Source organism: Leptodactylus fuscus, chromosome 1 (assembly GCF_031893055.1).
Source record: "Leptodactylus fuscus isolate aLepFus1 chromosome 1, aLepFus1.hap2, whole genome shotgun sequence".
Classification (NCBI taxonomy): domain Eukaryota; kingdom Metazoa; phylum Chordata; class Amphibia; order Anura; family Leptodactylidae; genus Leptodactylus; species Leptodactylus fuscus.
In genome coordinates, this window is record NC_134265.1 from 172800169 (window position 1) to 172812876 (window position 12708).

Genomic DNA, 12708 nt, shown 5'->3' on the forward strand with positions numbered 1-12708 from the left:
ACTCTCTGAACATTCCTATGCTGGAGTTATTTGACTGGGGCTTTCTCCCCCCTGCAATGTATCGGCATCTTCAGAAGTCCAAGGGACGCCAACTGCCTTCTCCCAGTTCCTCAGCTAAGAGATCACAAGTTTAACTGCTACCCCAGTGCTCCCATCCACTAACCTCCTTTCTTTTTATTGGTCCCTGGTTACCTCTGTCCTAGAGACTGATGATCCAGACCCACATCTAATTATGTTTTACTGTTTGCATTTACAGTTACTTGATTCCCTCTAACTTTGATAATAATGGGCGTTTATGTTGGTGGGCAAGGCGGGATGCTTGGTCCAACAGTGGGTGTTTGTAGTAGGAGCTACTATATACTCCAGCGATGTAACTTGGCTGGATCAGCTGTATATCCGTGATATGGTTGCATTCGGTCTTCCTTATGTATATTAGTTTTAACATGTGCTCTTTGGTCCCAGCCAGGAGATTTAGTCCAGCCCACAATACACTGTTTGTTCATTTGTTTTGTACTCTGTGTCCAGGTCCTCTGTCTGTCTGACTGTATTGCACTGGCACTATGCCTTAAGAGATCCCAGGAAGCTCGAGCGATCACTTTTACTGTTCAACTTCGTACGCTTACTGACCATTTAGCGGCTAATCCTTCCTTGTTCCTTTTGCGTCAACTAGTGGCAGTTTGAGAAGACCTATGTGATCTAGCGACGCATGCTCCTCTATACATGACAGCATTACTGTGAACGGGGCAACAAGGCACATACGCTATTGCCCAAAACGTTGCTAGATAACCAGGCCTGTTGCACCCCTCATGCAACGTGTAATGCCTTGGGCTCTCTTCAACACCACCCCGACGCCATTGCTTCTGACTTTCAAAGTTACTACACCAAACTGTATAATCTTCCCTCATGAAATCTGTGAGGCCCACGTTCTGATCCTTGGAAATTGAGGGAATTCTTAGATGCATGCCAACTCCCTTCCATCATCGGCCCTATGCCCAATCTCAGATGAGGAGCTTACGGGAGTACTTAAAGATGGGCTCACCTACCTCTACTACAAAACCTTCCCAGCAGACTTGTTCCCTCTCTTATCCACAAGGACGAGGTTGGTTTTGTGCACTCCTGTCAGGGGGGAAACAACACCAGAAGGGCTGTGGACCTACTCTACAACTCAGCCTGTATGATGAAAAGGCCTTTCATCTGAACGGGTCCAGGCACTGAACTCACTACCCAAAGGAGATGGAGTGTCATCCTTGGTGTCTACATGATAAGGACCTCACTATGAACCCCATCATACCTCTGGCCTGGCCCTATGATCATCTGGTGAGGAATTATGACTGTTCTTAGTTATTTGGTTTCAAGAATGGAGGGTTGGACTACCTCCCTAATGACATCATTCTGGGAGGAGACTAGGGAGAGATATATTGTTTCCCATGAGGCTAGAGGGCACGTGAGTTGGCTAAGAATCTCTTACTGGATAAGCATGTGCCCTGGAGACTAGGAGATAAGCTTCAGAGATTCATTCGGTATCGTTTCCATTTCTACCTTTTAATCCCATTTATTTTTATGTATTGTATTGTACTTTATCTGTATCTACTTGTCAGCCACATATACATATTTCTGTATATGTTAAGTGGCTAGTACCGACCCATTCAAGGTTAAAGGGGTTGTCCCATAACAAGGATCCTATCTATACTGCTAGTTTATGTGGATATAAGACTTTTCCTAAATACATTGCTTTAGCAAAACTGCTTTGTTTGGCCGCTATCTTAATTTATTCACTTCATTGTTGACACTGGCCCGTGGGATTATCTACTCATTTGTCAAGTGACATAGCCGCCTGCTTCTGCCTACTCTCAGGGGGGGGGGGGGGGGGGGGGAGGGGCTGACAAGCAACGGAGCTCCTCATATAGGGGAGGTGAGAGCTCCGGGATTACTGTGCTGTCTATCTTCAGCTTTCCACTTATCAGCTGGTTTAATTGAATTTGGCTGATAAAGGCTGAGATAGGGAGTCCGTTACCTCTGTATGTAATGCAAGCGCACTCAAAGCCAACTCTGCTACATCAGTTTCCACATCAGTGTCATACTGTGGATCATAGCAGATAGCAGAGCAAGTGAAACCCCGCCCACCAATGTGCGAGAAATCCAGGAAGTGAAGAGAGTACAAAGCCTTCAGGCTTCAGAACAAGAGTTATGGGAATACCCCTTTAATAAATATATAAAATTTAGAACGCTTGTTTTGTATTATCCTATAAGGTCTGGACACACTCACGATGCATGAGTGGAAATTAAGGAAGAAGGGTGATTGCCAGGTATGCCAAGCGGCTTGGTTAAGCGGTATCCTACACACTCTCAGTTGCAGTTCAATTCTCTGAGTTACGTTCCCTTTTAAAAAAAACTATTTTCCATTTCATTTGGTATGCAAAACATGACTGGATTCCAAACTCTGTGATGCTGGCTGGAAAGAAAGGGGAGGATTTGCGGTACCACATAGTCTCCACTATTACTGGGCGACCCATTTGCGCTGCATTCCATTTTGGGCAGACCCACAGCCCTATGCAAAATGGGTAAAAATTTAAAAGCTTTGGCTAGCGCCTGTAAACGCCAATGCTTTCTTGTGGTCCCATCCCCACTTTGCCTGCCAATCCCCGTCCCATCCGTTTCACTAGAAAGATTTGGATCACGTACCACAAGCTTTTCCCCCTAGCCTCATATAATTCCTCCATGGTGTCTTTCCTCCTTAAATCCATTCCTCCCAGGGAGACTCACAGCTGCTATGGAGCGCCACTGGAGTCGAGCCGGCTTGTTTCATGCTGCAGACTTAATTGATCCGTTGACTTTAAAGCTCAGACTTTCTGATTATTTCATTTCGACTTTACAATTACCTGCCTTTGAATGGTTTCATTACCAGCAAATAATCTATTTTTTTTTTTTTATTACTCTCCACGGAGCCCTACATGCCTCTGCCCCTACTGTGTTTGAGAGGTTAAGCTGAGCTAGTACCACTAACAAAGGACTTTATTTAACCAGATATAGGTTCCTCTGATCACCGAAGGGACGGACCCCATTCAAAAGTACATCTTGAAATGCAACAAGGAACTTGGCAGGCAGAGCTTACTTGGTCAGTAGCAGCAAAGTAGCAGCAAAGTACAGTAGCAGCAAAGTCTTCTGCATGTGTCACTTTCCGTGAGTCACAGTACAAAATTATAATGCACTGGTATCATACCGCTACTTTGTTGCATGCCCTCAACCCTGCAATCCCCTCCATCTGCTGGAGATGCCGCTCAGCATTGGGAACATTGCATCACAATTTTTGGGATTACCCTCTGATCTGACCTTTTAGGATGGAGGTAAAGGAGTGGACGGATGCCCTCTTTTTGCAAGGTGTCCCACTGAACCCACTTACCTATTTGCTTTACCACCCTCCCAGGAATCGTGATTTTTTTTTAAAAAAAAACAAAAAACACAACTCTTCTTTTACCTATGTAATGCCACTAAAAAAAAAAAAAACCTTCATAGCTCTTCACTGGAAAAGTGTTTATCCTCCTATGTGGCATGAAAGATGTCCACAGGCTGGAATTCTTGATAGCTACTAGAGATGAGCGAGTAGTATTCTATTGAATACCTCGCCGCCATATGAATGCGTGTAAGCGGCCGAATATTCGATGCACTTAACACCTTGGTGTTCGGCTGCTTACATGCATTCCTATGGTGGCGAGGTATTCGATCGAATACTACTCGCTCATATCTAATAGCTATGCTTAATGGCACCGGGGATGCTTTACAATCTATTTGGCCTCCATGGGATACCTATTGCATCCTACAAGGTCTTTTTTGTTTTTTCTTGATGTTTTTGTTCTTTAATTATTATTAATTATTAGTAGTAGTAGTAGTAGTAGTAGTAGTAGTAGTAGTATTTTTATATGTTGATATAATGGAAAACTGAAACTTTACAGTTAAAAAAAGGCAGTGATTGAAGTCTTATGAAAGTAATATGTAACAAACTTTGCATCCTTGCTGTCATGGGCACTTCATAAAAACATTACTGACAACTGATTTAATGGGTCTGCCCAGTTTTAATTGTTAGTCAAAGAGATCTGACAGGATCTGTCAAAACATTATGGCTCCAATAACATCAAAAGCTATCATGCTAGTGTGCACAGAGCATTATAATGCTAATAGCACAAAGGCAAATCACATGAAAATGTATTTAAACACCAAAACAGTATTTTAAAAAGGTATTCCCACCTGACATTTTGATAGATATGGATCATCTATCCCTCAATCCATATCCTACCCAGTAAGGTAGCCCCCATATCCAAGTGGAGAATGATTGGAGAGCTTGCTGTGCATAAGCCATAAATGCCAAATGTTGTAACATCCAGGCTATACTAGGACAACTAAACCTTTAGAGCACTGAATAAAGGTAGTTCTGCATATACCACCAGCGCTATAAGCACCTCATTACACTATTATATACCCATGCAGAAGCTATAACCATTAAAAAAAAATAACAGGTCCCGGCTGTCTTGTTTTGTTATGCTTGATTAAAATTAAGTAGATATGGCGCTGTGTGCAAGAAACATCCGGAGTTTTAAGCATTGTGCAAGTCTTACACAGTAAATGCTTTCTTTTGTATCTGAAAGTCAAGCTCATATTTCATCCTCAGACAGAAAGACGCTGGTAATTTTCTCTAGTCATGCCATCACTGCAGAGGTACACTTTACTTTGCTATTTGTACTTTGTTCTATTAGAACATGGTTTTCCTCCAAATTTCTAAGTGTGTCTACCTGCATTATCTTCTAGAGAAAGAACATAAATCAATGTATATTACATCAGTACCACTGTTCTCTGCCTACTCAACACTTTGAATTAAAGAAATCTTAAAGGGATTCTATTATTGGGAAACCCTACTTTCACTAACTCTACTTCGGAATAGCCTTTAGAAAGGCAATTCTTCTCCTATGTTTAATCTTCTGGTCCACGCAGCCGTTTTGGAGAATTTTCTTATTTCTTCTTTATTCAAATGAGTCTTCAGAAATTACAGGGTGCGTTCCCTGTGCTCAAAGCACACACTTTTCCGAAGATCCAATGCCGTCTCTCTTTTCTTGTGCTGAAGCCTCTCTGCTGCATCAGCACCCACCAAGTCTGTGTTCAGAATCCAAATCCTGTGCATGCTCAGTCAGCTGTACCATTTCGCGTTGGACAGAGCTGACTGCGTATGTCCAGTCAGCCATTTTCATTTGACCAAAATCAGAGGGGTTCCAATGCTCAAGTTTTAGTTCCGAGATCTATGTAATAATTCAAGACACTATACATTTTTATTTGTACATAGATCCTATAGTCCAAATCTTCCAAGTCATACTGACAGTGTACCAGAAAAGAGAGATGTGGGTGGCTATATGGGTTTCACAGAGTCTTGCTTAAATGTTATGTCCACCTTTGTAACCATTTTTACATTGTTTTACTACATTTCTAATAAAAAAAAACTTTATAAACATCCTATTGTTTTAAGACCACAACTCCTATTCAGACGTCTGTCACTAACGTATAATGTGCGTTAAACACAAACCCTTCAACACTAGCCAATAATTGTAAACCAAACTTGCCTAAAATTTCTAATCCCGGCAGGTTAAAGTTTTCCCTTTTCATGGACCAATTAGGGGAACAGTCCCAGAACTATCAAGACTGTTGGCAAATATGATCTCATGTAGTCCAATACTGAAGGCATAATAAAGTTAGCAAAAAGTAGGGGTCAGAATGAAGAGAATGGGTGGTACCATACAGATATCATACAAAGTTTCTTTTTATTGCCGATATACTGGAGCAATAAAAATGGTTGTAGGTGCAAACCTTACCTATAAAAATGTCCTGTCACCAGATTTGAAAAGCCCCATGACATACATCATCTGAAAGGCTTTGTCACCCTGAGTATTTTGTAGTTTTGTTTATCCAAATCGGTTCAGCCACTCCAAATAATGATAATGTATACTAGTTGAGTGAGAGGTAACACTGTGGCTGAGGACTCTGCGTGCTGTAAGTCATACAGTGTTACCATGCAGTTGGCTAGTATACTCTTTACATGCATGAAAAAAAAAAAGTCAAACACTAAAAATGCACAAAAAAGAATGTGTTGTCACAGAAATCAATGAAAAACTGGGGGGAAACACGGTGGCTCAGTGGTTAGAACTGCAGTCTTGCAGCGCTGGAGTCCTGGGTTCGAATCCCAGCAGGAACAACATCTGCAAGGTGTTTGTATGTTCTCCCTGTGTTTGCTTGGATTTTCTCCCATTCTACAAAGACATACTAATAGGAAACAAAAAAAAATGTACATTGTGATCCCTATATGGGTCTCACAATCTACATTAAACAAAAAAAAAAAAAAAAAAAAAAAAAAAGAAAGAAATCAATGAAAAACTATCATTGTGTAGGTCAGAATGATTAATAAATAAGTAGTTTCACCATCAATTGAAAATCCCTCCCAATGAAGGCCCCTTGCAGAAAACCATAGGTGAGATGCGTGTGCTATCCTTGTTTTATTTCGGATAGCACACTGACCCATTCATTTCTATAGGCACATTTAAACGACCATGTTTTTCACAAATCAGTGTACGAGCCGTGATTCCGCATGGCATCAGAGAGAACAGGTTATATTCAGGTTTAGCGGAACGGACTCGCCAATAGAAGTCATTAGGAGACTAAAAACCTAGGACCGCAAGCTGATGTACTCCGTATGTCATCAATGTGCCGTCCATTTTCACGGACAAGCTAGGGATACAATTAGATGTTTTTATGGTGGATCCACAAATTAGGATCACACACTGATGGCACACTGAAGACACTGTCAGTTTTTGCGGACATACTTCACTGATGCTGAAGAAACACTGAACACACAGAGAAGACACTCTGTCCACAAAAACTGAAGGCTAATTACTAGTTTGCTGATCGCATAATACCCCAAGTCTGCTTGAACATGGTCAGTGATTTTCATCAGTGTTTGTGTGACAAAACTAGGGGTGGGTAGTCTCCACTCCTAATTTTGTCTCACAAACACTGAACAATATCACTGACAAAACACTGTCGTGTGAGAGCAGCCTAAAATTGCAGTTTTTGTAGCGTTACTTTTACCTGATTCGAAGACTGTTGTATAATTCCAGCTGACGCATTTTCTTTCAGTACAGAAGTAATTAAATGGGCAACTGCCTGTAAGAGATACAGTACGGTCAATTTCACGATAGGACTGAAAAAATATTTTATTATTTTTAATATGAACATTTTCTGATTTTGTATGATAAGGTCATTCTAGTCAGCTATTCACATTTGTGTTGCCTCTCAATGTCTTTACCTGTATGCATTGTGAAAAAGTGACAGGTAAAGTCCTGGAAGGACACTATATCTCCCCCAGAGTCCTCTCTTATGTATGGTGAGTGAGGTCATCACATAGCTGTAGCAAAACCTCACCTATGAGCTTAACCACTTCTTATCCTACAGCAGGAGAAAGCTTTCAAACACAGGTGGGAGCTAGGCCTCATTAAAGGCGTATAAATCCTGTCAAGACTTCAGTTCTGAGCAGTTCCTGGGGGAAGTGGAGAAGCCGAGTTCTGTCCCTACAGCCTGATATCTGGTGAGAGACCAGTGTGCACCACATCTTCTTTTGTTTTGATTTTCCCTTGTTGCTGAAGCAACCACACATGTAGTTAGAGTACCTTTGTTTAGTTAGTTGCTCAGCCGAGCAGGATTTGTTTTATTGTTTTTGCCTGAAGCTACGGCTGGTTTATTTTCTCTGCCAGTACCTTTTTACACTAAACACATATGTTTTAATATCATGGTATCCTACCTAATAGGAACGCTGAGAGAATACAATAAATTCATAGGTACGTATTCAGAAGAGGAGCGCCCCCATCTGCCTTGCTCTGCCCCAAGGTGGTAACTGCCAGGTTCTAATGTATATGTACATACACAACAGTCTGTCAGTCAATGTCCTATGGAGTGAAGGAGATACAGTGGTGTTCTGCTTATCAATACCTTGGATAAGAATGAGTCCACTGTATTCTGTCAGTGCTCTCTTTAACCAAACAACATGTTTTTGTGCCATTTTATCTTCTAGGAATACACATCAGCAACTGTAATATGCTGCTTTTACTTAGAATAGTATAATAAAGGGAGTCTACCACCACCCCAAGCATATTCAACTGTCTACACAGTCTTACAAAACACATCTCAATACCTGTTTTGTGTGTCACTTTTGTAGATTTAGAGAAAAACAACTTTCAAGTCTTATGCAAATGACAGCTGGTGAACTGAAAACGGGCCTTCAGCTCCCTAGATCACCCTTAGTACTCTCTACTAAGACCCGTACCTGCAACACTCCATGCACTGGATGATGATACTCCATATCATCTATCCTATTTAAGCATCAAGAGCAGTGCTCCCAGGGTGAATGCCCAGTGCACTAACTGCCTCATTTGGAAAAGGTGTTTTACCTAATCTGCAACTGAGAGATACATAACAGAGGTATGTTGCTTATCATTGCAATATGCGCTGTAATGTGGTGATAGTACTTAAATATGCTTGGGGGAAGAAATAGACTTGGCAATACACTGTCTAACAATAAGTATTTGGACACCCATGCAAAAGAAGATATCTGTGGTCGTGATGTACGTCACGCCTTTTGGCGTTAAATATCGTGTAAATAGCATTGGCATTAGTCGCATGCAAGATGCCACGAAGTGCAGAGTTGTCCAATTTTGAGAAAGGGGTAATTGTTGAGTACCACAGAATGGTTGATTCTTAAGGGACATAGCAAGCAAACTAAATTACCCAAAATCGACAGTGGCCTACGTGTTTACGAAATGGAAGGTGAACAGTGATTGTCGGAATGAGCCTCGAGTCTGCAGACCCTTGAGATTGCAGCCATCCAAAATCAGTGAAAGAACTTACCTGTCTTCTCCAAACCGAATGGAATAAAATACCACTAGCCATAATACAAGGACTTGTAGAAAGCATGCCCCAGATGGTTTAGGCTGTAATTGCTGCTCATGGAGGCTCTACCAACTATTGAATATGAATAAATGTTGTTTTCTATTCTACCATATATGTCCAAATACTTATTGGTAGACAGTGTAGAAGTTGAGAGACCCACTTTCAATGAGCTGCATAATTATAACCTGCATTCTCCTGCAGCCTTTTTCCCCACCTCAACATCATCCCATTGGGGGTTCCATACATGTTACACTGCCAGTGATCCCGCTGAAACTTACTTTTGTCTAATAATATGTGTAGACAATTTGAATACAGGGATGGAAAAGGCTAACGCTGGGTTCACACTAGCGTTCGGGTCTCCGTTCTGTGGTTTCCGTCTTCTGCATGCAGAAGACGGAAACCTGTCAGAGCGGGTCCGGCCGTGAGCTGCGGTGAGCGTTTTATGCTCTCCGCCGCAAAACCGCTTTTTTTTAAATCGGACACAGAGTACTGCATGTCCGACTTTGTGTCAGATTTTAAAAAAACGGTTTCGCGGCGGAGAGCATAAAACGCTCATCGCCATACATCTTTCAAACCCATTCAAATGAATGAGTATGAAAGAGTCCTGCAGGTTTCCGTCTCCTGCCTCTGTTTTGTGCAGGAAATGGAAACCTGCAGAACAGAGACCGGGCGCAGATGTGAACGAGCCCTTAGTTGAACACTTCAGAAATAAATTAGATTGTTCCTATTGGCCAGACAGTATTGGCAGTAGCTATACAACAGTAGTTGGTTACTAGGTGCATTGGCAAAGAAGCCCAATGTTTTTGTCCACCCTACAACACAGCAAGGCTAGGTTCACATCTGCACACGGGTTCTGAATGACAGAGTGTGTGACTGCTAAAACAGTGGTCACCTGGGATCCGCCGACTCTTCTGTCGTTTTCATACTGAAACTTGTGGAGAGAAAAGTCCTCTGTGTGTTATGTGTATATATTATATTATGTACTTATACACACAAATATACATACATTTTATATAACTAGATATAAATGCCGTATATACTCGAGTATAAGCCGAGTTTTTCAGCACAGTTTTTGTGCTGAAAAAGTGCTCCTCGGCTTATATTCGGGTCATTAAGGTAATTTTCTGGTAGCAGGCCAGGATAGGATAGCAGACCCCGCCCCCCCCCCCCCCCACCACCACTCCATCACACGCCGGGCTCAGGCCCGCACCCGGCGTGTGTCTGCTTCCTGGCCTGTTAGCAGAAGTACTTCTGCAGATCTTAATGTACAGCATTGCCGCGCTTCTGGCAGGAGCGTGGCGATGCTGTGGGCCCCGGCACCCGCCCCGGTGTCTCAATGCCGGGTCCTGATGCCGGGTCTGTAAATGTAATGGCGCCGCTCTGCAGAGCGGTCGCCATAGAAACCGGCACCTCCGCTGCAATGCTTACAGCAGAGATGCTGAAGCTTATGCCTGCGATTTCTGATTGTAGGCATAAGCTTTGGCATCTCGCTGTAAGCGTTACAGCGGAGGTGCCCTACGGAGATGTCCTCCCCCCTTAGGCCTGCCCCATATCTTTAAAGTTGCAGGCCGGCTCCTGCGCAGCGAGCTCGCAGGAGCCGACCTGTTTCGATGACAGCCGGGAGCCTAATGAAGGCTCCTAGGCCTGTCATCGCTATATTACTATTGCGGCTGGTCTATGACCAGCCATAATAGTAATGTAGAGAATCTCCCATAGACGGCAATACACTTGTATTGCCGTCTATGGGACTTGCAATCATATGACTGCAGGTTCAAGTCCCCCAGGGGGGGGGCTAAAAAAAATAGTAAAAAAAAAAAAAAAAAAAAAAAAAAAGTTTTAAAAAAATATAATAAAAAATAAAATAAATAAAAGTTCTAAATCACTCCTTTCCCTAGAATACATATAAAGGCGGGTTCACAGCACCTGATCTCAGTTATGCAGGTTTCCGTTTTCTGCCCATGGCGAAACCGGTTTTTTTGGGGGTTTTTTTTTACCGGACACAAAGTCCTGCATGTCCGACTAGAAAAAAAACAAAAAACTGTTTCAATGCGGAGAGCAGAAGACGCTCACCGGCGGACACTTTTCAAACCCATGAATGTTTCTCGGGCAGGAAACGGAAACCTGCATAACGGAGATTGGGCGCTGGTGTGAACCTGCCCTCAAAGTAGAAAATTACTATGAAACACATACACATTAGGTATCCCTGTGTCTGAAAGTGCCCGGTCTACTGAATATAGGGGATCTGCAGTGCTTCTATTCCGTTGGGAAGGGGTTAATAGGAGCACTGCAGATACCCTATATTCAGCCTGGCTGAATTCCAAGTGGGGGTAAAAAACCCAGTCCTCAAGCTCAGGGAAGGGGCAGACAGACAACCAAAACACCCCCTCCCCTTTCCCAGCACTTACTGCACCCAAGAAATCGGCCATTTTAATTTTTGAAATTTTCCAGTAGCTGCTGCATTTCACCCCCTAGGCTTATACTCGAGTCAATAAGTTTTCCCAGTTTTTTTGTAGTAAAATTAGGGGGGTCGGCTTATATTCGAGTATATACGGTAGATGGTTTCATAAGGGACATAGTAATATTATGAATTGCCATATTATTGTAACTTAAGACAATCGAAGTATTTTTGCTTAAATCTGCCTTATATTATTCCATAATAAATTAGTGGCAAATGACAATAATAATAATAATAATAATAATAAAAAAAATACTACCTGGGTCTGAATAAGTGAGTTTGGAAACTCTAGTCTTTTCTTCAAATCTTCTGACATTTTCTGCAGTCACTGAAACAATACAAAAGGGGCACTTTATTTTACATAATTCATATCATGAAAATGTGAGCTGCAAAACACTTGAGTATGAAAACAATAAGTAGTTATCCAATGAGGAGTAAGGGAAATTGTTAAAAGTAAACTGGGTGTGTGTTAGCAGCAGGATGATGAAACACTCCCTCTGCAAATGCTTATCTAAATACCACAGCATGGGCGTCTTCACTTTCATGTATATGCCACCCACTACTTCAGTGTCTTTTTACAAAAAGGGTTAATTAGGCAGCATTGGCCTTTTGTCTACAGAGCATAGAAGAAGAGGGCACTCAGACTTGTATATCCAACTGTGAAGGAGCAGCAGCTGTTAGAGCATCATGCACACTACACCAAAGGAATTTCAACCATAGTGAGTATTATTTCATAATGCGTATTATCATGCTATCTGCCACTGATCATACAAAAACACCCCAAAAGTGAAAGAAAAAAAAAAACAGCAGAAATAACAGCTGTTTCCAGAATGTTTCAATATTTCCTATTTCATTATAGCTAACATGAGATTAAGGTTTTGGTTTTTTTGCAGAACAAAATGCAGGGAAAATAGCAAAAAATGCAACGTTTTTTTCCTGAAAACGATAGATATGAAATCACCTCTACTGTATGTGAGCCACTAATAAAAGATAAAATATGTATAGTCAGACTTCTGTTTAACCCCTTAGTGACCAGCCTGTTTTGGACCTTAATGACCAAGCCAAATTTTTTAAATTTGCCCTGTGTGACTTTATCAGTGAATAATTCTGTAACAGTATAGCGCATCCAAGCGATTCTGATATTATTTTTTCGTGACATGTTGTACTTTACTGAGAAGGTAAAATTAGACTGATATAACTTGCGTAAATTTATTAAAAAACTCGCAAATGCTGAAAATTTTGAAAATTTTTCAATGTTTTCCATTTTTAGCTGCGAT

The 12708-nt window shown here is 41.7% G+C and overlaps 1 protein-coding gene across 1 annotated transcript in view; it reads right to left on the reverse strand.

The window, feature by feature from the left end:
- FOCAD (focadhesin) overlaps positions 1–12708 on the reverse strand; it is a 196459-nt gene that overhangs the window by 167495 nt on the left and 16256 nt on the right. The window contains exons 2-3 of the mRNA XM_075279906.1: positions 11691–11759; positions 7123–7197 (exon numbers count right to left, since the gene is read on the reverse strand). Coding sequence (XP_075136007.1) covers positions 7123–7197; positions 11691–11747 — 132 coding nt within the window. The 5' untranslated portion in view covers positions 11748–11759. The remainder of the gene's footprint in view (positions 1–7122; positions 7198–11690; positions 11760–12708) is intronic.